At 40.9% G+C, this 27,996-nt stretch overlaps 1 protein-coding gene across 2 annotated transcripts in view; it reads left to right on the top strand.

Moving 5' to 3' along the window:
* The window catches only part of ABHD12 (abhydrolase domain containing 12, lysophospholipase), a 218,669-nt gene extending 204,815 nt beyond the window's left edge, over positions 1-13,854 (top strand). For both annotated transcript variants that reach the window (XM_073627987.1, XM_073627988.1), the window contains exon 13: positions 7,087-13,854. In XM_073627987.1, the coding sequence (XP_073484088.1) occupies positions 7,087-7,120 (34 nt within the window). In that variant the 3' untranslated portion in view covers positions 7,121-13,854. The remainder of the gene's footprint in view (positions 1-7,086) is intronic.
* The last annotated feature ends 14,142 nt before the right edge of the window (positions 13,855-27,996 follow it).

Raw genomic sequence — 27,996 nt, 5'->3', positions numbered from 1 at the left:
GCACTTGATTGAAAGTCCCTCTTTGCCATGAAAATGAACTTAATCCCCAAAAATACATATCCACTGCATTTCAGCCCTGCTACAAAAGGACCAACTGACATTTTGTCAGTGATTCTCTCATTAACACAGGTGTCAGTGTTGATGAGGACAAGGCTGGAAACTCAGTAATACTGTTTGAGTTAGTATAACAGACTGTAAGCTTTAAAAGGAGAGTGGTGCTTGAAATCATTGTTCTTCCTCTGTTAACCATGGTTACCTGCAATGAAACATGTGCAGTCATCATTGCTTTGCATAAAGAGGGATTCACAGGCAAGGATATTGCTGCTACTAAGATTGTATCTAAATCCACCATTTATCGTATCATCAAGAACTTCAAGGAGAGAGGTTCAGTTGTTGTGAAGGAGGCTTCAGAGTGCCCAAGAAGGTCCAGCAAGCGCCAGGACCGTCTCCTACAGTTAATTCAGCTGTGGAATCGGGGCACCACCAGTGCAGAGCATGCTCAGGAATGGCAGCAGGCCACTGTGAGTGCATCTACACTCACAGTGAGGCGAAGCCTTTTGGAGGATGGCCTTGTGTCAAGAAGTTGATTGACAGCATGCCAGGGCGAATTGCAGAGATCTTGAAAAAGAAGGGTCAACACTGCAAATATTGAAAATAGAGAGTTTAGAGTGATCATTTCCCAACGTTAATCAACACTAAGGTCCCTTTGTAATAACAAGGAAGAAAAAAACCCTATCGGGAAATGTATGGGACTTTCTGGGTGCTAGTCATAGATTCATCAACAACAGTTGTAATTAAAAAAAAAATATTTTATTTTTACACATTTACATGAAAGAAAGAAGGTACATACATTTCTTCCATACAAAAAATACCACACTTTGTTCTACATGTTTCACCTTACGGCTTCTTCAGGAACATGCGTGGATATTCTTGTCTAATAAATAAATATACAAAGATTATAGATACATATTTTAATATTCTTAGAGAAAAATATTTTCAACAAATTTATTCTAAATAGCGCTAAACAACATATAGCTGTACCTGGATAATTGCGGAAACCTTTGAATATATAGCTCTGAATTCACTTGTGGAATAGTCAGAGTGTGTTCAGAATGAAGTGACGTCAGAGCGAATCATCAGGCACAAATGCATACCCCCATCATTCACCTCCAACCCAGCTGAGGTCTCCAAAGTGGGGAATATTGATCTTGCTACTATATAGTCATTTCCTAAAGTCTAATTTACCTATGAATAATGATAATAAATTGATATAATATTTAAATAGTAAAAATATATTACTTTATGTTAAAAACTTCTACTAATGTGACATCCACTCATATTTTGGGTTTACTACATAATATTTGGTACTGCTACATGTCATATTTGTCTATATAGTTACCTCCTTAAAAGACAGAAGTTGTTAGGTTCTAAAAGTGACAAAGCTTAAGGATCATATTGAAGCCGTTGTTGATCGTAAGTTATAATTGCAAGCAGCAACACATTTATCATCATCCCATAGTTTGATTTTTATTTAATTTTTGTCATATTCCTTTTCTCTTCCCCTTTTTTTTGCAGAGCCGTCATTGGGCACAGCGCCTGTGCATTTTGCCTCCTTGCCAGCAGTGGTCTCCTTAAAGGATGCCCAGGGTCACACACCCTCAAGCATGGTCTGTATCTAGCCTGTGCTGAACCCCTGTGGAGACAGGAGTGTTATGTGTGTCCGAATCAGCGGTGACGTCTACGCCGGAGGTGGGCGCGGTTACAAGTGACGGTGTCTCTTGCTTCTATGGCGATTGACAACCAACACTTCTCGTTGCCATAGCGACTGGGATGCGCACATACGGCTGGGATGATTACGTCTGTTCCCCGACGTTGCGTGTGTCCATCAGTTCCCGGCCAGCCTGTGGAGGCGGTACCAGCCCCTCCACATGTGACACCACCCACATACGTCTGGTGCAGCATCGGAAGCGGCCTGACGTCACGCGTCGCTCCGCTTCTGACGCACTAGTGGGGCATATAAATAGACCCACGTGGCAGTACACAGTCCTCGGGGTCTTCTAGGAGCCATCTTATCCTTCAAACTGCAGACACGTAACAAAATGCTTTTTTTTCGTTGGAACATACAGAATCTTTTGTGGTTACATTTTTGGAACAATATTCATGGGGAATAATGTTTGTATTCTCTTAATGTCTGTTTGTTGGCAGAACTTACGATTAAGCACGGCTTCAATATGATCCTTAAGCTTCGGCACATTTAGAACCTAACAACTTCTGTCTTTTAAGGAGGTAACTATATAGACAAATATGACATGTAGCAGTACCAAATATTATGTAAACCCAAAATATGAGTGGATGTCACATTATATTTAATTTTCCTTATTACCATTTGTTGATCAGACCGGCAAACGTGAGTGCCGATTCTCAAGACACAATTTAAATATCTGCAGTAGTTATCATCCAGGATTGTGGCTCCTAGATTTACTATTTACATCAAATCTGCTATGTAAGCACAATCTTTCCTTTTTTACCTTTATGGTAGAAGTTGTTAACATAAAGTGATATATTTTTACTATTTAAATATTATATCAATTTATTATCATTATTCATAGGTAAATTAGACTTTAGGAAATGACCATATAGTAGAAAGATCAATATTCCCCACTTTGGAGACCCCAGCTGGGTTGGAGGTGAATGATGGGGTGTGCATTTGTGCCTGATGATTCGCTCTGACATCACTTCATTCTGAACATACTCTGACTATTCCACAAGTGAATTCAGAGCCATATATTCAAAGGTTTCCGCAACTATCTAGGTACAGCTATATGTTGTTTAGCGCTATTTAGAATAATTTTTTTGAAAGTGTTTTTCTCTAAGAATATTAAAATATGTATCTATAATCTTTGTATATTTATTTATCGGACAAGAATATCCATGCATGTTCCTGAGGAAGCCGTAAGGCGAAACGTATTTTTTGTATGGAAGAAATGTATCACTGTATACCTTCTTTCTTTCATGTAAATGTGTAAAAATAAAATATTTTGTTTTAATTACAACTGTTGATGAATCTATGAATAGCACCAAACTCCCATACATTCCCCGATAGGGTTTTCTTCTTTTTCTTCTTTTTTTCTTTTTTCTGCAAATATTGACTCTGACTCTTTGCATAAACTAAAAGTAATTGTCAATAACAGCCTTTGACACTTATGAAATGCTTGTAAATATACTTCAACAGACTGTAAAATGTAATATTTGTGTCATTTCATGTCATTCATGTCATTTAAACATTTGGCCAGGTCTGTACTTTCGGTTTTCAAGCATGTTGGTCACTGAATGTTCCCTTTTCTCTGTAGTCCTTCACAGAGCATGTACTGCTTCCATATGTCAGCAGATTTGGTCTAAATGTGGAGTGCATTTTAAGTATGGATGGGCTGTTCCCCACTCACCTATATTTTTGATGATAGAACTGCATGTCTATGGCCTCTACTCTATATCAGTTTGTTTTTCAGCAGAGGTTCTCCCATCATTACATTACAGCTCTGCAGTGTGTTAGTGCCTGCACACAATGTCCCCTTTGTATGGTAGCTAGCTGTGATATTACTCTGTTTAATATGTATGGGGAAATGGCTCACTTCGATTTCCAGTTGCATTCAGAGAAATTTCCAGGCTTTAGTCTGGTAAATTTACATGCCTTTCCCCGACTTCACTTTTACCTATGTTTTCTATGTATAATTGCAAAATTCTCACTAACTAGGCTTATACATTGATGATGCAATTTACCAAACCGGCATGTTCAGTGTACTATTCAGATTGCTATGATTCACATTAGAATTTATCATTCACTAATCTGATTAAGAAATGTAAATTGCAGCAACCATTACAAGTTTCTTTTTTTAGCACTGCTTCACTGAAGAATCCAAGCAAACTATTTAAACTCCAGGATAAGCAAATATTGTCTAAATACAGGCAGCATGTGGATTCTTACCTGCATATTGGTGTTCTTTGTGCATTTCCTCAACATCTGTTCAGTAATCCCGTGTGAAACTTTGCCTCTATGTGGGAGGTTCCTGTAATAAAGACCAGTCATTGCTGTTATCACTCATTGTACAGGGTGACTGTTGCCACTTTGCATTTACATACTGTACGAGAGGGAAAGGGGACATTCCCTCCCCTCCATCCCAGTCTTACCTGTAAAAGGATTTTACAGTTGGGGGGAAAAAAATCCTATTATTATTATTTTTTTTTTAATCGTACATAACACGAGAAGTATTCTGGAACATTGGGTTAAGCTGCTGCCTTGCACACTTACAAACAAGCCTATATAGACAGACCAGTATAACCCCTCCCACTTCCTGCAAGCTTCTGATTTTGCTAGTGTTCTTTAAAGAATTGAAGTCTTATTTCTGCTCTCAGAAAAGCAAACCATTTCTTTTTTGTTTTTTTATCTCAAAATCTTTTTCTACTAGCAAGATTCTTCAGCAGCTGCAAAGCCACTGAGGTTATTTGTTTGCATCTAATATTCTTGTCAGCTTCTCCCTGGCTTTGCCCTTTGAGACCATACCCAGACCCCATCAGAGAAATGATTGTCCAGCCTGTAATGTTGCTCCCTGGGCACGGGACATAAATTGGGCAATGCTTTGAGTTGGCCACAGTGTGCTCTACAGGTCTAAGGCTGTGGTGCACCCACATAGTGGAACCCAGTCTCTGAAGACCCCTTAGTGAGTCAGTCCTCTAGGTGTTAAGATGTAGGCTGCTGGCTACGACTTGCTCAATAGCAAGCTGGTGGTGGAAGAAGTCCAGTCCGCTTTTGAATTTGGTGTAATTTTCATTTTGTTGGGCTCTGCAACCACACAAAGTCAGCAGAGCCTCCTTTTGGAGTCTCTCCATCACTACAACAGCATAGTGTTCCTCTAGGACTTTGTTCATGCCTACAGGGATGAGCCACAGAAGGTTTAACCTTTCTCGCTGTGTTGCGCCTGTTGTGAGTACCCCTAGTGTGAATTCCTCACATACAGTGGTGGATCATAAGCACAAGGAGAGTGGGCTGGTGGGCCCTGAAGGCTTTTGACTAATTTTTTTGACTAATAGCACAGGGTGTGTGCAGTGTTTTCCCTAGGAGTCCCTACTCTCCAAGTCTGGACCACTGTCCCCAAACTGGGTTGCTACCCCAGGAGTGGCTCCCTCCACTCAAGGGAAGAGTATTCTGCTACAATGTCTAAATTTATGGGAAAACTTTCAGGCTCTTTGGAGGCCTTGGACCTCAGGGGCTGCGAGCACGCCTTCTCATCCTCTCCCCCAAAGTCCATCTGTGATCTTCCTCCAGCTACATAGAAGACGGTAAATGAGGGTGGGAAGATAGATCAGTTGCTGAAGCTGGCCATAAATCTAATCCCAGACTCCAAAAATGTGATGGACTGTCTCGGTACTAATAACAAACAAAATGAATAGTATAAAAAGACAATTTATTACAGAAAAATTACATACAAGGTACATTAAAACAACAATTAAGAAAAAATTGTATTTCAAAAAGCATAAATACTCAGGGTACTCCCAAAAAGTATCTGCTATTGAAGCAATTCTCGAAATTGATTTGGTTCTCTACTAGTTTCGAGGGTGACCGCTTCTTCAGGAGAACTAATCTATAAAATAGATAATGAAATAAGGCACAGATCGAATACAACATATTCAAAATGGCACACAGTAAGGTTCAGCAGGTTATACAAAGTAATTGGATGATAATCATCAAATTGCTCACCAGGGTGCAGGGATGGCCTATATGTGAAACCACTAGCCCGAACTAGAGGCTCCCCCCCACGTGGACAAGGGGGATGAATGCCGGTATGAGTCTGAATGAAAAAATGATAAATAATGATCATACACCAAAATGATAAAAAAGTCACAGTCCACTGCAGAAAAAAGGGAGGAAAGGACAGAGAAGTAAAAAGGGGAGGTTGGAAAGGAAGATGTTTCTCTTTCCCTTCCCCCTACTCCCCTTTCCATTTTCCCTCCTTAGTCTTCTTCCCATCTTACCATCTGGTATTCATTTTTCAATGGTTTTGGCATCGAATGGCAATGTTTCAGGACAGTGTAGGGACTCTTCCTAAGGCATGAGACACTAGCAGTACAGACATCTAAAGAGATCATCCACCGGTCATCTATGTTTTTGGAATTTGGCTGCCTGGTACTCGAGTCTGTAGATGATTGGTTTGTGCAAACTGGCCCCAGATCAAAACAGGAGAAAAAACTTTATACGTTTTCAAACAAAATGTTATCACCTGCAATGTTTGCCATGCTTTACTTATTTGGCAGGTAGTGTCATGGTTAGTATTTGAACTAATGGCTCTATGTGTTGCCAGGGAGAGGTGCTAACCACTTAGCCACCATGCTCCCCTCATTCTGGGAATACATTTTACACAGACCCACTTTGGCACAATCCAATCCTATTCTTGCTTGCTTCAAAAACTAAGGCTTTCTGGGAGTGGGAGAGATTATACTGGGCTGTCCTTACAGCTCTTGTTTTCCATTGTCCAATCTCCTGAAGGCAGCAGCATAACCCAAGGAACCAGAATATTTTTCCTGTGTCCTGTACTCCAAAAAAAAGGATTTTACAGGTAAGACAAAAATACTGTTTTTCAGCAAAGCGCCTTGATTGCCTTACACATAACTTGGGTATTACAAACCAGTAGATTTTAACCAAACCAAAATTGTAAGTAGTTGGTGTATCATAGATCACGGATATTAAAAACGTTCTCTTTGACATCTTTTTGACACCCCATGTAGCGGGGTTTACGGTACATTATAAAACACATCTGGCTCTCTAGGGACCCCAAATAAATTCATATGAGGTTGTCACGGCTGTGTGCCTACTGTAATATAAGGAAACCAAAAGGATAACTGTAAACAACTTTCAGGGTAAATGCCCAAAACATACAATTCTAGTTTGATTAAATAAATGTGCATTAAAGCACATGACAATTGTTAACTCATTATGTGACTTTCATTACCAAGATTTTTCACTGTAACATTTCTTATGTTTTCATTAACAAGAGTCAGAAAACATAAGTCACCATGTCTTTCTCTTCTTTACAGGGATTTCCTTGGCAGTGCCCAGGAGCAGCAATAGACCAACTACATGCAGACAGCCTGGATATTTGTATGTGGTTTGGGGGCAGCAATATGATTCCAGTGTATCAATGAAAAAGCAGGAGTTTGAGAGCTACCGTGCTAGTGCTTGCTCCCGTTTTCCCATTAGATATAATCCATTCCATTGTCCCTAGGGTACAACTACCAAACAAGGGTGTGACCCCCCCTATGTATGTTTTGTACATTTTGCCTGCGTCTCTCAGACTATTATGGGACATTTTGTGTTTTTAAAGCAGCTAATGCAGAACCTGAAAAGCCAACAGACAGCACCAGAAGAGCAATCTGACTGTAAGTGAGATGTCTGTTACATTTATGTCCCCACTTTGGCAGGACTTGGATAAAGTTACTGATGGTAATCAAAATTCTTAAATGATAACTGAAAGAGCTGCTTTTTTATACTGCGGGAATAAAGTCCAGTTGATATTATCAACGCAATAATTTTAAAGGTTATGCACGTTAGCATTTACACTGTCGTTCTGTTGGCAGACAAGTACTTTCTGCTTTACCAGATAGTCCATAGATGTGTGTGATTGTGTGGAAGGTGAGGGTAATCATTTTATACAAGGGATGGTGAGGGTATTAATGTTCTGCATCCTTTGTGAAAGAATATGATAGATGCAGGACCTTAAATAGTCAGCTGTGTACATAGGATGAGCTGTTCGCACTGAGATTGTGGAGCTTTTGTTTTATTAGAGACAATGCTTTAGTTTATCATAAACCCATAGTGTGACCTTTTATTACTTGGATTAAATCGAAGACCTGTAACTTCAGCTGACAGCTTTGTATATTATAAATTCTGTGGATTAGAGCCATGGTTGGCTAAAGCCCATCAGCACACATAAGAGCTGCCTAACCAGAAAAGGTTTCTTTTTTTTTAGCTTCCATTGTATGACATATTTATATTTATAGAAAGAACCCAATTCCCGAGTCTTTCTTTAAAGCACTCCTCGCTGCACTGATATAGAGCTGTTACTAATGAACACATCATACATATCATCATTTTTTTTTCTTTTTGACATATTGGTATGAGATTTGTTATATGAAATGCCTGAGAAATACATTAACTCTCTATTGAGCATTGGGCTTCACAAATTCACTCCTGCTATATCCACAATTCTTCTGAGCTTTTTTTAGTCTCATCAGCAGAGCTTCTTCCACTGGCATTGCATATTCATTAACTGACTTGGAAGAAAGGACCATTTTAACTTATTGCAAATAATGGCACCATGTAAAATATGTGACAGAAACAGCCCTGGTGGTCATTAAGTATCTAAAACTAAATACCTAAGAAGGTAAATCTACAACAGTGCCTCTGCTTGTGTTCTGCTTCTCCTTTTCTGTCCAAACAGTGCTTGGCTCAGGTGTGATACATCAGGGCATTTTGGATTGGACCACAGTGATGTCTACTTGGGATGATCAGCTAGATGTTTAGGAAACGCTTTGAACGAGAGGACAGTTGATTATCAAACAATGAGTACATTTTCACCAAATTTCTGGGTGGCAGATTGCTGTGTTGATTAATCTGAATTGCCACATTAATACCGTAAGAGTTCTAAAATAACAAAACGGAATTTCCCTTGGTGTTATAGGCATTTTGACTACAAAAGTCCATCTCCCCCACAATAGATACTGAGCAATAAACTGAGTGTGGATCAGGAAAATGTACTTCTGCAACAGACACACTGCTAAAAGGTACATGTGGAAAAGTTTGCACTACTAATTACATAAGTTTGTCTATATTTTCCTAAGAATTTACTTGAAATAACTTGTGGCATCAAGAAGGATCTTATATATTCAGAAATCAGAACATATGTATATCTTTTCTGTTTAACATGCTAGTTATTTTAATTTTGTGCTACAATCTGAATGTTAAAACCTTGTGGTTTTAAAATAAACATAAATTAATTCATCTGGAATATCTACTAGATTTTCCTTTGTTACGGTATGTCCCTTTTATAAGTTAGTGATTGTGTATGCAGATACATAGCTGTATTGAGATGTAGTTTGGCTTCCTAGCATGATTTATGTTCCTATGTGAATCAATGTGTTTAGAATGGTCCCCATTCACTTCTATGCACACGCAGGACAAGTTAGTGCTACTGATGGGCACGGAGAGGCATTCAAAAAGTAGTAGTTCACAAGCTGTGTTTCAGTGCTGACCTGCACTGCCTGTGATTATTAACAAGTTTCTTTCCCCATAGAGGTTAATGGGACCATTTCACACTGTCTAATTTATCCGAGCATAAACAATGGTCAGGACAAGGTAGAGTAAAACCCAGCAGTAGAGAGTGATGAAGACACTTCCATCTCAATATATAGTGCATCAAGCTTCTCATATATAGAATCATCTCTAATAAGGATGTTTTAGGCTAGGTTCACACTTAAAATGGATGTGGCTCGCAGCAGGGGTCCGGTGGGTCCTTTTTCTCCATTTAAGGGACGAATTGGGCACTAATTTTTGCCTGAATTCGGACCTGAAACGGAGGCAAAGACTCACAGGATCCCTGTGCAATTCGCTCTGCAGCCACCCCAGAGATGTGTGAACCAGCTCCATTGAGAGCCGGTCACAATCTCCTGTCATGCAAATTGGATGTGCAGAAACCAACATTCAAATCGCAGTGTGAACCCAGCCTAAATGTTAGACTCTGAGCAAGTAAAAAAAAAAAATCATGTTTGCTTTCTTCTTCTCAACACGTCATTAATATTGCAAGCATTTATATTGTTAAAAAAATTCTTCTAGAGATCCAGAAGAACAGCTGTAGGAGTGGTCCCCAACATAAAAAAGCCATTAGGTTGAAAACAGAGCTGTTATGCAGCGTACACACGGTCAGGCTTTTCGACCGGACTTGTCTGACGGACCAAGTCCGGCGGACAATCCGATCGTGTGTGGGCTTCACCGGACTTTTCCAGTCGCAAATCTGACGGACTTTAGATTTGGAACATGCTTCAAATCTTTACGTCGTAACTCCGCCGGACCCAGAAATCCACTCGTCTGTTGGCTAGTCCGATGGACAAAAACCAACGCTAGGGCAGCTATTGGCTACTGGCTATCAACTTCCTTATTTTAGTCCGGTGTACGTCATCACGTATGAATCTGTCGGACTTTGGTGTAATCGTGTGTAGGCAAGTCCGTTCGTTAAAAAGTTTGTCAAAAGTCTGCTGGAAGGTCTGTCGGACAAGTCCGGTCGAAAAGTCCGCCCGTGTGTACGCGGCCTTACAGATCATTTCTTAATCTAAAAATGCCTGATTATTAAAGACTGAGGGTTAAAGATAGCAAATAGCCTTTATTTTACCTTGTCCAACTTTGAATTCAGTAACTTTTGAATACATGCCTGCTGAACCAATAAACATTATTTTACCTTTTATATATTATTTTAATTACCAATACATATTTCATTGTTTGTTGTGATGTAAAGCTTGCATTTTTTTTTGCACAGAAACACATTACGTGCAAAATCCATTTTTTTCAATGGTGCCTGTTTAGACACCCGCCCTGTATAGCGGTGCATTGAAAAAAAAAAAGTCCTGCATAGTTTTTAAAATGCCAATGCACTTAAAGGCACTATTGAAATTGATGGATGCACATAAAATGCATGTCACACTGCATTGTGACAAGTCTTTTACCTGACAAAATGCACACGAATCTGCATGTAAATGTACATTGTTATGCAATAATGTGCATGCATATGTGTGACAATGTTTGCATACGTACATTTTTAATGATCTGATAAAATGTATGTTGCAAAACCTTTATGTTGGATGTGTTTGGAGAGAATTCGGTCCACTTCCAAAGTTGCTTTTAGCTTATTTGGGATTGGATTTCTATCTCCTCAAATGTCTGTCACGGGCTAGGAACAGTACAAAAGTTTCCCAGCACACACTCACTAGCTAGTCATTAGCACAACAAACCTTACTAAACTTTTTTTTATGTAACATCTCAGGCTAAAAATAGATGGTTTTTGTTGCAAACACTTGCAAATAAATGTGAAGCCACTCTGTTATGTCAAACCTCTAATAAATGTGGTCCCTGACTCTAACTTTCTAAGTTTTCAACTATGGGCAATATATATAGCAATACATAAATTGAGACCAGGTTTACCATGAGGCAACCACTTTGTACAGAATCCCATCAGCAGCCTAGCATTGGTTATATGAGATTCATTCACTGTCTCCCCAGTATTCTGTTTCCTTTCAACTTTGTACTGGAAATTGAGGGGCATCCTGGGATAGAGATAGAGAAGATAGGGTGAATATTGGTTGTGGCTTGAAGGAGCATGGTTAGAGTCTAAACCTACATACAGTGTACTTTGTACGTCGTCTGCAGTGCTTGTAACTTAAAACATACTCCAGAATTACTGTACTGTGAATAAATCTGGCCACAGATGGGTAGAATTTTGAACAAAAATTCCTAGGAAAAGAAGGTTCTAAGAAAGTTTGTTTGTCTTTCTAATCATTAGTGGTTCAAATCGATGTTTTTGACCGCAGTTATGGGAAAACGTGAAGGAGCAGGACATAAAATTTTTCAAGTTTCTAACAGTGCATGTCATTTTCGTGCGATAAAGCCCATTCACTCCAAAATGTAATCTTAAAGGCAAATGAAATCTTTAGAACAACAAACAAATGTTCTGAGAATTTTTATACAAATTTTCCTAAGAATTCCTAAAATTTGTATTCAAAATTCTATGCACTGTTTTCTCTGTGGCCAGCTTAAGAGTCTCACTTACATAAACCTAAAGGATCGATAAAAAAAAAAAAAAATCCTGCCACATGTGTACACATTGATCCAGAGTGACAGATTAGAGCACTATATACAATCGGGCTGAGGAACACTGTTGCCAATTAAAAAGGTTTGGCATGAATTGTGTAAAGTTGTACTGCCTCCCACCTTTGCCATCTCTCCTTTCTGTGCCTCTTGCCTCAGTCGTTGCCCCACCCCACCATCAGGGCTGCAGTCTCCTTTGTTTAGTCTGCAGCCGCGCTTCCATTAATCAAGTAATCAGCAGCTGGTCAGCCTTTAGTCAGTGTACTCCATTAGACTACTTTCACACTGGGGCGGGCGTCGGTGGTTAAGTGGCGCTATTTTTAGCGCCGCTTTACCATCGTTTTAGCAGCGCTATTTGGCCACTAGAGGGGCAGTTTTAACACCCACAAAGCGCTGCTGCAGCGCTGCAAAGATGCGGATTGCAGGACATTTTTTTACCATCCTGCAAGTGCACTGCTCCAATGTGAAAGCCCTCGGGTTTTCACACTGGAGAGACAGGAAAGGCTCTTTACAGGCACTATATGCAGGCGCTATTTTTAACGCTGTAGCGCCTGTAAAGCGCCTCAGTGTGAAAGTAGCCTTACTCTAAAACCCCATACACACTATTAGATTTTCTGCTGATTTTTGTCTTCAGATTTACCAAAAACCAAAATGTAGTGCAAGGGCCTGCTTGATTGCATACAAATTGAAACTCCTAAGATTTGACCTTATATATGGTTTTGGTAAATCTGAAGACAAAAATCTGCAGAAAACCTAATAGTGTGTATGGGGCTTTAGTATCGGTCCACACTGGGACGACTTGTCGTGTTCCCTTCAGTGCAATGGAACCGTTTGACGCAACTTAGAAAAAGGTTCCTGCACTATTGGGGGTGACTTCAGAGCAGCTTGCTATTAAAGAAGTCATTTGCAAGCCGGGCTGAACTCGCGCTGTGCGGGGCGGCTTCAGAGTCGGGCGACTTTGAAGCCGCCCCAGTGTGAACCAAACCTAATTTTTAACCATTCAGATGTTCTGGAACTGCAGCCAATCAGGAGAGAGCTGGTTGGCTGCATTTTCAGAATTTTTGAAGTAACAATGACATAGAACATGTACTAAACAACTGACTGGCTGCTGATTAATTCATGTTGTGATTTCTCCTACCTACACCTCCTGTGCATAATAGAGACAGTAAGTAGGGGAGCTTTGCAGGACAATGTTCAAATCTGCAGGACTATGGGATTTAGAACTGTTGAGAGTAATGAGGCAGTTCCATCCAAATCCACTATTTAAAGTGGTAATAAAAAATTTAAAATAATGCAGTTTACCAATCCTTAGATGTGGTGGCTAATCTAATCCACCACTATAATGAAAGAAGTTGGTCTGGATCAATAAACAAGCATGTATATGTGCACGCACAAGCTTTAATCACATACTTGTTTTGAGTGGGTGAAAAAGGTTTTAAAAGAGGGTAAGTTGTCATGACTTACTACAAGCACTGTTTGTAGATACTGTTATTAAAGCTAAACTTCAGCAAAACCTGTTCTTATAAGTTCTTGTTACTGCTTGTGATCCTGTTAGGAAGATTTGAGGAAGATGCAGGTGCTGATAAAACCCTGACAGAAGTTTGAAAACTGGGTTGGACTTTAAACATAAATGTATTGTAGGACAAAATTGGTTGTATACCAAACTGATCCTACAGTTTTACACTGCATGTTTAGGTTTACACTTGTGGTTTTACACCCACCCTTCCCTTTAGACCTCATGCACACTGGAAGTTTTACTAACTCTTCTAGACACCTTTTCTCCTGGCAGGAGAGTTTTAGCAGGAAAAAACATGCTTGTAAACTCGTGCAATGCACTAAGACATGTCAAGCGCTTGGGCATTAATCAATTTAATTGGGTAGAATAATAATTTATTCTGCTCATTGAAATGAATTATTGCTTAAGTGCTAAACGTGCCTAGTGCTTAGGAGTGTTTACATGTGTTTAGGTGCGTCAAGAGTTTTTACTGCTAAAACTCTGCTGCTCAACTTCCTTTAAACTCCTCTAGATGCCTATGTGTGTGCATGGACAGCATAGGCTAACATGCAGGGGCGTTTACAGGTAGGAAAAAAAACGCCATACGCCTGTAGGAGCAGCTGAAAAAAACATCCAGTGTGCATAAGGCCTTAAGCTGTAAAAGCAGCAAGATAAGGGCATACGCATGCTGCAGCAAAAATAGCTGTTCTAATCCACCACCACGATGAAAGAAGTTGGTCTGGATCAATGTACAAGCAATAGGGCACTGCAGTTCTCTGTTAAATCCACTGGGTGGTGGAAGAATGCCTAAGGAGAGAGAGCACACATCCACCCTGGTGTTATACATCTATTTGGAGCAACAAAATTAAAACCTTTATCCAATACATTAACATTTTGCAGGTAAAAATGAAGCCTTTGAAGACCCTCCTGGATGATCACTGTAAAATCAGGTTATGGGACACCTTTAGGAAGCCTGCTGACAGCCTGAGACTATACCAGGGCCATTGTAGCTGAGCACCGACATGCTCTGGTGCTTAGCTATGGCGGCCCTGGTATAGACTCAAGCTTACAGCAGGCCTCCTAGAGGTGTCCCATATCTGGATCTTACAGCGATAACCCAGGAGATTCTTCAAGGTTTTATTATTGTTGCTCCAAATAAACTGTATTACACTAGTGCAGATGTGCGCTCGCTCTTCTTTGTGTTGTGACAGCAGAAAATACTGCTGCCAACATCAAGTGATTAGGGCTGCACCGCAACTGCCGTGTAATGCACACGGTTGTTGTGCAGTGGGGTGGCATTTACAGGTTGAAAACACTGCCTGTCAAAGGCGTCCAAAAAGTGATTTACTAAAGTTCAATTTTCGGGGGGGACAGCAAGCACTATCACTAGTGTGAACCTAGCCTTTACATTCCTTTCAAGCACAAACTCCCATGGAATTCATGTATCCATACCTCTTAATCTTTTCCATTGATAGATTTTGTTTTGTGCATACTAATTGTATATTCTTTACCTCTTGATTATTTAGTAACTGGTTTAATTCTTTGGTTCACTGATGACAGTTTATACAGTAAAACCTTGGATTGTGAGCATAATTAGTTCCGTAAACATGATTGTAATCCAAAGCACTTGTATATCAAAGCAAATTTCCCCATAAGAAATAATGGAAACTCAGATGATTCAATCCACAACCATTTATTCATAAGTCCTTCAGTTTATAGTCCATATAAAAAGATTATAGCAATGTAATGTGTAACCATAAAATGTCCATTTACAAATGGCAGCCTCCACAAGAGGATAAAAAAGAGAAGAGAGGTGCCTCTAAGTGTAGCAATATGATTACATTTAATGAAGGTACAACATTTAGCAACTCAGATAGTTGATGATTAACGACTTCAGCCCCGGAAGGTTTTACCCACTTCCTGACCAGGCCATTTTTTGCGATATGGCGCTGCGTTGTTTTAACTGAAAATTGCGTGGTTGTGCAATACTGTACCAAAATAAAATTTCATGTCCTTTTTTTTTCCCGCAAATAGAGCTTTCTTTTGGTGGTATTTGATCACCTCTTCAGTTTTTATTTTTTGCGCTATAAACAAAAAAAGAGCAGCAACTTTGAATAAAAAACAATATTCCTTACTTTCTGCGATAAAACATTCCCAATAAAAAAAATTAAAAAATCAAATTTCTTCATCAGTTTACGTCAATATATATTCTGCTACATATTTTTGTTAACAAAAATCCCAATAAGCGTTTATTGATTGGTTTGCGCAAAAGTTATCGCGTCTACAAAGTATGGGTTTATGGCATTTTTTTTTTACTAGTAATAGCAGCGGTCGGCAATTCTTTTAGCGGGACTGCGACATTGTGGTGGACAAATCTGACCCTAAGTGACACTTTTTGGGAACCAGTGACACCAATACAGTGATCAGTGCTAAAAGAATGCACTGATCCCTGTATAAATTACACTGGCAGGGAAGGAGTTCACACTAGGGGGCGATCAAGCGGTTAAGTGTGTCCTAGGGAGGGGCTTTCTAACTGTGGAGGGGGGAGTGTTACACTGGAGAAAAACAGAGCTTAGCTGAAACAGAAGATCTCTCTTTTCTTCACTGACAGGTCAACGGTGTGCTTTGTTTACATAGGCACACTGCTGCTCCGTGTCTCCTGTGAACGATCAGCAGGTCGCGGCCGCCGGACCTGCTGATTGGCTCCCGCTGTGTCCAATCACAGCCCGAGCAGTGCTCTGCCGGCGTGCGCCCCCTTCACCGTGTGCAGCCCTGCCGCAGTATGTGTATGGTGGATGGTCCGGAAGCAGTTAAAAGAGGCACATCTAAATATGCAGGCATTCGGGGTAAAGCTGTCCACATAGACCATCCTCCGCACCGCTGGCTCTCACCGCTGTCAGTCTGTAATCATGACTGGGAAGACTACCCTGCAGTAGAGCGTTCTGAAAGTGAGGCTTGAAGCGCACGTGGAGCGCAGCGTAGAAGGGATGATGTTGATGGCGGTGTGGAGGACGGTCTATGTGGACAGTTTTACCCCAGATTTCTGCATACTTGTATGTGCCTGTTTTAATTATCAACCATGTGAGTTGCTAAATGTTGTATCTTTGTTAAATGTAACCATATTGCTACACTTAGAGGCACCTCTCTTCTCTTTTATACTCAGTTGTGACATGACACTACTTGTATATAAAGACATTGCTTGTTTATCAAGTCAAAATGTATTAAAACATTTTGCTTGTCTTGCAAAACGCTCTCAAACCAAGTTACTCTCAAACCAAGGTTTTAGGCTGGGTTCACACCTATGCGAAATGGATGCGGTGCAATTCGCATGACATTTTAAAATACATTCATTTGAATGAGGCTAGTACACATATGTGCATTGCATTCGCACTCCGCCTTGCCCAAAAAACGTGTGCATTTTCTGGGCATTGCGGTGCGAATTGCAAGCACATTATCTTCTATGGGAACGCATCTGATTCACAGATGCATTCCGTTGTGAACGGAATAAAATCCTAATGTAAACCTGACCTGATCCTGATCAAAAACTGACGTGAAACGCTACTACTACTACTTACTCAATTAGCTGTGATAACAGAGCTTCAATTCGCACCGCACATGTGTGAACCCAGCCTTACTGTAGTTTTAAAGTGGCTTGGACCAGAAATATGTCAAACTGGATTTTCTACATTTGTATTAGCTGCTCACTGAAGGTAAAGGGATTCTGTTCTGCTGCAATACATTCTTGTGGGAAAGCTCAAACAAAAACAGCAATTGACTGACACATGGACTGTGCATGCAGTATTTCCAAAGCAATTCTTTAAAAAAAAATAGGTTTAATATCCCTAAATTAGAACATGAGTCAGTAAAGTGTTGTTTCCTACAGTCTTCCATCATGGGTGATTTGCTTCACAACAAATATCCTTCAAAAAAAATATGGCATTATAAAGATCCAAACTGTACAGACATTCCAGAACTCTTTTATTTTTTATTGTTGTGATTCCATTGTTGATTTCTGTAATTGAACATGGATTTGTGGAGGCAGCTGTGAGGCAGCACTGTTTGGGGCTGCATAATATAGAAACTAAATAAAGTTATTGCGGAAACAAATTTGATGTTGTCTTCTTTATTTATGTACCTCATAAATATCTAACTAGCAATACATGTCTTTTATTATTAGTATGGATACTGTATGTGACAGGTTAAGTTAAGATTATTTTATGTGAAAAGGACACTATTAAAACTGAAGAGAAAAAAATTTAAAAGTGGTTAGGAACTAATGTATATGATCCATGGCTTGTCTTCCTATCTATTGCAATGACACATGTATAAACTGTTATGTTCATGTTATGTTTTATTTTCTCAGCTGCTGGTCATGCAATTGTCCACCACAGCCATGCCACCGCAAAGTAAAAGGAAGAGTGTAAGACCTCGTACATACAGTTCGACTGTTGTACGACTGAGCATCTGATTTTTGTCAAAAGCACGTGTGCAGGATTTTGTCTAGCATACTAACTAACGTAGTGACGTACTATGAGAGTATAAAGAGGAAGTTCATTTCTTAAGCGCCACCCTTTGGACCCCTTCTGCTAATTTCATGTTAATAGAAGTTTGGTAAACGTTGATTGGCGATTTTCAGATCGTACAAAACAAATGCCTTTTAAAATACGTTTGGCATAACTACATCAGTATCACCAGCAGGTTTGTTATTATCCCATTAAAGAAGATGAGAATTGTGCGCTGCATTTCGACATTTCATCAATTGCCGCGTCACAAATATTAATTCTAGATTACGAGCGGTAGTTTACAAGACCAAGCTCTTCTGGGTCGTTCCTTGATTCTGATCATGCGTGTTTGTACTTTTGACTTTTGTGTGACATTTTCTGTTCTGACCATCTGAAAATCAGACGTTGAGCTCACATCCGACAAAAATTTTATAGTCTGCACATCCAGCTTTTGTCTGACGAAAAAGTCAAATCCGCTGTCGAAAGCACCGTACTAACGATCCTAAAATCCGCAGATAGCTCGTCTTACGAATTTTCCCTTCTGATTTTCATATCGTGTGTACGAGGCCTCAGTGTTAAAAGGGTGGAGCTCTGCATCACAGGGACTTCATGCCACCCAACATTTTATATAGCTAAGTGGTTAGCACTAGGGTCATCCATTTCAATCCCAACCACCTCACTACCTGCCTGGAGTTTGCATGTTCTCCCTGTGCCTGCATGGGTTTTCTCCCACACTAAAACGCTGCTTAAATTGACCGCGTTATATAAGTAAATACAAATATAATACTGCGCATGTGAAAAGATAATTCAGTGTAAAAAAAAGCAGCACCACAAATGTGAGATATTACCACAGGAAACAAAATAAAGGTGTGTTGCGCTACAGTGATTGATATTAAAAATACTGAAAAAAAAATGATAAATAAACAGTCCAGAAAAATCAGTCTCTCAAATGGACCATATGGTCAAATGGCAAACTCCATTATTCAAATGTGGATAAGGTTATCCAATCCCTTCACCAAGTGAACACGCCACCACCACAATAGGTTGGACTCTTACCAGAGAGCCTGGACCCTTTATTACGAAGGGTTAAACAGGCTTGATGAATATGTCCCAGGAGGGGTTATCAGCAGGGGATGTACAAAGGAACCACGTCAAGAACAGCTCCAGAGCATCCAGGGGACTCCACCCAAACGGCGATCGTGTAGTCAGATCCACATAAAACGCTGGATAGTGTAAAACCTCTTAAGGATTGCATTTAATATGAAGTATTGCACTTACACATATTCATAGTAAAAACAGTATTGCAAGGTAAAAAAGGAATGCGGCCGCCGCAGAACATCCAAACATGTAAATTGCGCAATAACAGGAACATACAGCACAGCCCAGGAATTAAAGCTTGGTATTTGTAAAAAATACAGTATGAGATTGCAATGTTTGTCACCTTGTGGCCTTTTTTAAGTCACTGCCACTGACCCTAAAGCCCAAGTGCAGTCAAAAAAAAAAAAAACAATCAGCACAAGGGACATTACTTACATTCAGTAGGGTTTGTCCCTTCTGCTGATGTCTCTTCTCTTAGCTGGAATCCACCTCCATTGATGCCCCCCAACCCCTGTTGCTGTAATCTTTTGGTGCTGCTGGGGCAATAGCACTAATGGCCCGTACACACGATCCGAATATCGTACGACCGTTTTTGCTTAATAGTCGCAAATAGAAATTGAATAGGTAGATAAAGTCACAAACATTCTCTTACGACAGAAAAAAAAATCTGAAGTGATGTCATGCATTGTAATGTATTTGTATACTGACTAAACGAAAATCGTGCGATCTGAAATCGTACGAGGAAAATTTTCGCGCATGTGCGAACGAATAATATCGGATCAACTGTCGTGATCAGATGTTGAAAGTAGTGTACACACGATCCGAAAATCGCACGATTCTTCCTCGGACGACCGTTTTCATCCGATATTCGGATCGTGTGTACGGGCCATAAGGGAGCAGTGTCTGACTATGTCTGTTCTCTCCGCCCAGGATCGCCATTCATAGACACCTGTACTACAGCTTCTATGAATGAAACATGATCTATGGAGGGGGCAGACCTTTCAGTCATCCACCCATCCTCCATGCATAGATCGTTTTTCATTCATAGAGGCTAAAGTACGGCATATATGAAAGGTGGAGCTAGGAGGAAAGAGTGGGCATAGTCTAGCTGCTTTATTTGTGTTTAATAGTTTAATTAGCTGTTTAATAAGTTATGTGAATTGCAGCATCTCACGCGCATTTATTAAAGCAGTAGAGAATGTTCAATTTGCAGAAGTGCATAGGTTAAATTATGTTAATTTTATTCAACCAGTCATGTGTGAGTAAAAAGTTTTCCCTTGCACGTGATTGAGTGTTCAAATTGAACACAGCTTCACCTCATTCACAAAGTGAACATTCATTTTGCAAATGAAACATGCTCTCTACTCCTTCAGTAAGGCTACATTCACACCGGCGACTTAAGCTGGTACAAATTGCAGCAGCAGAAATCTTCATTATTTCAGCTGCGGCTGCTGCCGTTCCCTATAATGACAGGTCGGCAGCGTCCACAGCTGTCCACCACAGCCATCGATTACCTGCAATGATCGCTACTGGATGCACACAAGGTGCACACAGCAGAGATCACCGCAGGTAATTGCTGGCTCTGCAGAGAGCTGCGAATGGGTGCAGCTGCAGCCAGCCTGTCATTATAATGAATGGGGCTGGTGGCTGCATCTATTAGCTCACAGCATCCAGCCTCTCACAGCCTCCGCAGGAATCAGAAGACACTTGCCACTGCAATTCGCATTGGCCTAAATCGCCAGTGTGAATAGTCAATCACAGAGCTCCTAGGCTGTGAATATTCTTTAGTTCTGCAGATCATATACTTGCTATATGCACAGCACCATCTAGTGGCTGAGCAGAGATGTAAATCTCTTGGTGAAGAAGTATCATGCCTCATTTTTTTTGTGTCTCAGAACTGCCTGCAGACAGGTGCAAGAAAAGCATAAAAACCCATACTGGGTGCTGAATGTTTGAATTTTCCTGAATTTCAAGAACTCTTAAGGCCTTGTAGTTTTTTTTACACTGATGAGTTTATTTCTCGATGATTACAGTGAAATTCTTTGAAGGAACAGATTGGTGATAAAAACTGCCCCATACAATTTCTTTTTTAACAGGCAATGGAAACATTTACTAGTAGTGTAATTTTTACACTCAAATTTCTGACATGAACATGATTGGAATCTAACCTATCAATGTTCTGCAGGCCAAGTTCATAATATAGCATATTGCAGAAAAGCAGATACAACTCATAATTCAAACACATTTCCTTTATTTTAGCTTTTAAACGGTGATGTGTATATAAAAAAAATAAATTGCAGTGCATAAGATTCCCACAGTACCTGTTTTTGGCCACAAGATGCCCTCGGTTTTCTGAATTAATCGGTGTGTAAGCTGTATGCACCCTTTTGGTCCGTTTAAAGCTGAACTCCGGGAAAAGAAAATATTTGGACACACGATGATTCCCCATATGGACAGATGCTGTTTACTGTAGAAATCCTAGCTGCCTTGATGAATGCTACACACAGCACTCTTCTTCTGCTACTTGTGTGGATGAGAGCAGTTGTTGCGACAGTGAAAAAGTCTTGCATTCTTTTCACAGAATAAAAGGTGTTCTGTGAGTTGACAATGAGAGGAGTGGATGAACAACGTAATCTCCCCTTGTCCATTCACAGAACACCTTATAATTTGTGCAAAGAGTGCAAGGTTTTTGTGTTTTTGGATGAGGGAAAAAGGAGGACGAATGACAGGATCCCATCACTGGCACAACTGCCACTCTGATCCCCGCAGGGGTGGAAGAAGAGCACTGTGCGTAAGATCTGGTATCAAATCTGCTAGGATCTTCATAGTAAACTGTGGCCACCATGTGTTGTGAAAGCATTTTGTTATATGTCTGAAGTGCAACAATAAAACCTTTCTGATCACGTCAATAATTCAGAGCTGTCCCATGTCCAGTGCTCACTTGTGTTATCTCAAGGAGAGTAATTAACCCTCTCTGTTTTTAACTTGGACCTACAGAATGATTAGCCCTTATTTTAAAGTAATTGTAAAGACTCGTTTTTTTTCTTTAAAAATAACAAACATGTTATACTTACCTCCTCTGTGCAGTTGATTTTGCACAGAGCAGCCCAGATCCTCCTCTTCTCGGGTCCCTCTTTGCTGTTCCTGGCTCCTCCTATCGAGTGACCCTCAGCCAGCAGCCTGCTACAGGGGACACCCGAGCCGAGTCAGAGCTCTCTGTATCCATTCAGACACGGACCCCCGACCTGGTCCCAACCCCTCTCTCCCCTGATTGGCTGATTGATTTTGATTGACAGCTGTGGGAGCCACTGGCACCGCTGCTGTGTCTCAGCCAATTAGGAGGAGTCTCTGGGACAGCTAAGACACTCGTGGACTTTGCTGGAGAGAGATAGGAGCTCAGGTAAGTAATAAGGGGGTGCTGGGGACACTGCTACACAGAAGGTTTTTTTTTTATCTTAATGCAAATGCATAAAAAACTTTCTGCCTTTACAACTCCTTTAAGGACATGGGGGAGTAGGTGGGTCTGAGTTTAGCAAAAAAAAACAAAATGGGCAGGGTTGACAACACAGAAATGTTGCTTGTTGCCAGTCGACAACCGTGCATTTCTGGAAGATCAGCAAGTATTTTTCTATAATTGCAGGGTCTTTAACCCTTTCTCTGCCAGAGACAGTTTTATGTTTTTTTTTTTTTTTTTTTTTTTAGTAAAATGCACATTGTAGGCCTGAGGGTTAGTTAAAAAACCTAAACCTTATATATTTTCTGAAAGCAGAGATGCTGGAGAACAAAATATTTGTAGTTCCAAATTTTATACATTTTTATATTTTTACAATATCAGCTCAGTGGTTTATCAAATACATACTTTGTTTAAAAAAAGTACACTAAAGTTAATTGTAGTGCACACAGAGGAGATATATTTCCCAATTTTTGTTAAAATACAAATGTAGCGCTACTCCCGTAGGAGTCACAAGAATACTGTCAAGGTCTTCCCCACTAGTGTTGCCCTGACGCCAGGCACACAGGCTCATCCACACATAAAGACCAGTCCAGGGGTGTTGTTTTTGTTTTATTTTTTTGGAGAACTGGGATACTCCAAAAACAGGAACTATGTACAACTTGAGAACTAAGTATTCTTTCTTGCAACAAACCGCTTTGAGGTAGTAGTAGTTAACTTCAAACTCCTTTCTTAGAGACACAAGAGCAAAGTCCCTCTTACAGAGGATTAGATGTACTAAGCTCTTCAGAACACCAGCCGGTGTTCCCTTCAAATAGAACCACAGCTGACTCTCTAGCACAAGAGGGGTGGCAGCAGCAGCCCAAAGGTCTCTAAGATCTCTCAGCACTCTGTACTCACAATATGTCCAGGGACAGCTGGTTGCCTCCTTCAAACTTCCAAGCAACACTTTCCTCCAGTGACAACAGACTAGATCTTCAGCAGACAGCCCCTCAGTCAGCTCTCAGTAGCTTCAGCATTCAGGCCCTCAGGTCACTGACCTGAGGCCTCACGAACAGCAAGCATATGGCTGTGTTGCTCTGGAGGGCCGCAGCCCTCCAGGCTGGACTGATCCTCTGCAGGAAAGGACCACTACTAAGGCTTTCCTGGCCTGGAAAATTACTTATGGTGTCCCAGTGCTGTCCACTTATGTCCTACTGCTGAAGAGACTAGTCTGAGAAGTACCTGCAAAGGGAAGAATGTGTCCTCACATTCTTTTTCAGTGTTCTGGAGTATCTCACAGCTTCCCTAAATCCTATCCAAGTTAATCTGCAATAAACTTTAAAACTTTAAAAAGGCAACCCCTAGACTTGCAGCCAAGTAGAGGTAACATCAGCTGTGTGTGAGTAGCTGTGTGGGTGACTTTCTGACAGCAGGGCTTTATTTCTGTACCTCATTTGGGAGTATGCTCCGTCATAAGCCCCCTGCACTGTAACCCTGACAGTTCCAATAACAATAGCAATAATCAGGAGCCGGTAGGAAGGGCTCCTGGTCACATGATCACTGTGACAGCCAATTACAGTGATCAGATTATTGGGAAGCCCTACACACTATTCAGTGGCCACGCTTAAGCTACACAAGTAGCTAAAGAGTGAATTGTGTAGCGGCAACTTAGTACATAAACCATGCATTCCTGGACAAAAGCTGAAATTGTATGCTCATGCAAAACTCTTTTTCGTATAGAGGAAGAAATCTGCCTCTAAAAGCCTACAGTTGTGGCCAAATGTAGGTCTCATAATAGATTTTTTTTTTATACCTAGCAGTGTCTAGAGATGAAAAATCAGCTCCTAAATCTTTGAGATAGATACCAGACTTTATCATCAAATAGGCATATAAAGAAGGGGAATTGTAGTCCAGCTGGCCTATGCTGATTCCCGGGCTGCCGCCCAGCTGGACTATGCCGAATCCCGGGCTGCTGCCCAGCTGGACTATGCTGATGCTTGGGCTGCCGCCTAGCCGGACTCTGTTGACTGGGTTAAACTCCCACCTGCTGATGTGTCTGATTCTTCTGTAGTTCCAGTGTTAGGTGGCCTAAATGGGTTGTCTGTGTGGGTTAAGATCCTTAATTTTGCTCATCCTAAATTCTTTTTGCAGCCAGCTGATCCTGTTTTGCCAAGGCCAGGAGGTCCAGATCTCCACTCTGAACATGAGAACTGTATCGGCTATTACAGCCCTGGTAGTAAAGGTCCTATGGGAAAGGACAGTGTTTCATATGAACTTATCCTGACCCATGGGTCATCTCTGCGATCCCTGGCGCATTTGGGGACCCTAGTGGGGTAACCTATGCCCTGGGTAGACCTAAGTGGCAGGAAAAGTACACAGCAGTCTCTAGCAACAGAGAGATGGTCCAGTTGTGATGGGACACCCTGGCATCAGGGCACCTCCATGGACCAGGGATTCTAGCACTAAACATTCAGGTATCTTTCAGTGTGCCAACATTGGGACACAGGCTGCGTTTAAGAATTGTAAGCCTTCGATGTTGTACCTCAAGGATCTGACCAGCAGAAAACCCAGCCAGTTTTGGGACGGTGGGGTTCTAAGCCAAACTTCAGACCTGGGTAGTGGGGTACCCAGTCGGCCTGCAGGCCCCAGTGGTGGGGCCCTATGCAGCATCCAGAGGCTGCTCCTTAAGGGGGGGATATGTTAAGATTGAGTTCACCTGCTGGTGGCACTGTACTGCTCTGGGCTGTTTGCTGCAAGCAGTTCCAGTGTCCACTAGCAGGTGTCTCTGAGAAGACAGCAGGCTGTAATAATCAGCCACACATGCATTCATCCATTAGGTGGCTATTTAAGGCTGCTCCTCCCTTTCCCTGGTGTGTCACTATTCTGTTCGCCACCTTGTTGCCAGAGATCCTGTTCCAGCCTGCACCCCTCTGCCTTGCTCCGGCTCCCTGCTTAGTACCCAGGTTGTTGTCCTCTACCTTGCATCCCTGCATTCCCTTGTTAGTACCTTGTATATAGTTTTTAGTAAAGTTTAGTTCTTTAGCTTTTTGTCAGTGGGGTTTGGTTCTGTTTGCTTATTGCTGGGTTCACTGTTAATAAATCTCACTTTTAAGGATATATACTTTGGTCACAGTTTCTATGTGTAGCTACATGTCCGGTCTCCTTTCTGCAGAAACCTGACAGGTATTTTTTATTTCAATTTCTGTCTAAACTCTGTCCTCAAATTCTTTATTTCCATCATATCCCTAAAATTCATAAAACATTAATAACGCACCTGGTCACCATATAGCTGCTATGGGTAGTTTAACCAATCCACCATCACAATATATCGATCTGTTTTTGCGACCCCTGGTTCATCATTTACCAATTTTTCACATACTCTAGATCAGGGTTTCTCAACCAGGGTTCCATGTAGCACTAGGATTCCTCCAGCAATTGCTAGGGGTTCCTTGAGCAATTTCTGCCTCTCTGAGTTCCTACTGACACCCTTGATCATTTTAGCTATCTGTAAGGGGGCAATTCTTCCCAATCACCACAAGTGTAAGGAGCATTCTTCCCACTGACCATTACACTACTGTATCATGAGTTGTAGATATAGTAATCTTTTAGCAGGGGTTCCTTGAGACTGCAAAGTTATTTCTGGGGTTGCTCTAGACCAGTGATGGGGAACCTTGGTACCTCAGATGTTTTGGAACTGTACATTTCCCATGATGCTAGACTGCAGAGTGTATGAGCATCATGGGAAATGTAGTTCCAAAACATCTGGGGTGCCAAGGTTCACCATCACTGCTCTAGATATTCTGTCCAATTATCCATGGGAAATACCACTTGTATCTCTTTAAAAGTAAGCATGCCATATATAACCCAAAACAATGACAATAGTACTGATTGAATGCCCCATACCTATGTCAGTCAGATCCGCATGTGAATAGACTGGTGCAAGACAGATAGGATCAGCTTGTCAGTCTCTAGTATACTTCAACAAAATGGTGGTCATCTGCACACAGACATGACTCCCTGTTGCATAAATGTGAATGAGATCTGTAAAAGTTGGCTTCAGCTACCTGTTCTCTATCTGTAGAGAACCCATCAAATGTGTTTTGCCCCTTTTAGGGATTTCTACAATTAAGGCCCAAAACGTGTCTGAGGAGTTCTCTACTGGTGGAGAATAGGAGTTGAAGCCAACTTTTACCCACCTAGTTCGCATTTATGCAACAGGAAGTTGGAGTTTGTGTGCAGACGACCACCATTTTTTCTGAAGCTCTTTATATACATGCATTTCTCATCACCTGTGGCTACAAGCAGTGGAATCTTTTTATACATAAATATTCCAATCTTAATGCCTCACAGGCTAACGTTCTGGAATTAATTGAGTTTGCTTTAACTCACAATTATTTTCTGTGTACAAATTTGAAGCACAGACAAGTGGGCAGGGTTTGCCTCTAGATATGCAATTTTGTTTATGGGTTATTGGGATGATTTGCACACTTTACACAACAACTATGGAACAAGCCTGGCTGTCTACATTCTCTATATATTTTGGTTCTCTGGAAATACTCTGCTGCTCTCTTTGCAGATTTTGTCACATATTGTCAGTGATGGGAGTAAGTCACAAGCAAGTCTCAAGTCTTAAACTTCAAGTCACAAGCAAGTCCCAAGTTACTGTGGTGAAAAGTCAAGTCGAGTCCCTGCTAGAAGTCAAGCAAGTCAAGTCATTTATTTTGGTCAAGTCACAAATTAAGTCAAAATACTGATCTACCCTGAAGCCGGGACTCGAGGGGAGCGGCTTTTGCCTAGGCCAAGACACAGCACTGGTGGTCCAAGTCATTGCAAGTCAAATAGCCCAAGTCAAAGTCAAAGTCAAGTCGCAAGTCATTAGTAACAAGTCAAAGTCAAGTCGAGTCATTTATTTAATTTTGTCAAGCAAGTCACAAGTCCTCAAACAGGTGACTCGAGTCAAGTCATGTGACTCGAGTCCCCCACCTCTGCATATTGTAACAACTTTGGCATACATTGCAGACCCTGGTCAGTTGGGGTTTCTTGAATTGCTACTTTTCCATGAAGATCAGGGTCATATAAATACAAAAAAACCCACCTTAATTCCTACCTTCATGTTAGAAGTGGTTATCGTTGTTAATCGGTATATGGCATTCCTTTTAGTCAGTTTTGTAGATTCCTTAAGAACTGTTCAAGCGATCAGGATTACATTGCACAAGGCCAATTTAACAAAGACAAGTTTAGAGATAAGGTATTGCGTACTTGGTGAAAACTGGAACATTGTGGACGCTTTGCCTCTGTCCAGGAGCTTCCTGTAATAAAGACTGATCACTGCGGCTCCATCTCCTTGTGCACGGTGACTGGTTTTGTCTTCGCCCCTTACTATAGGCAGTCTGTAGTGGCTGGAGCTACGGGTCCTCTGACGTCGCTGTCTGCACGGGCTACTTATAGCACAGGGATGAGGTCACTGCAAAATTTTACAAACTAATATCTGGGTTTGATGCACATACAATAGATTTATATCCTTTGTGGCTAATATTTAATATATTTTTGAATTAACGTGGTTCTA

The sequence above is a fragment of the Aquarana catesbeiana genome, linkage group LG04 (genome assembly GCF_042186555.1).
Source record: "Aquarana catesbeiana isolate 2022-GZ linkage group LG04, ASM4218655v1, whole genome shotgun sequence".
Taxonomy (NCBI): Eukaryota; Metazoa; Chordata; class Amphibia; order Anura; family Ranidae; genus Aquarana; species Aquarana catesbeiana.
This window is presented reverse-complemented; position numbering and strand designations above follow the sequence as displayed.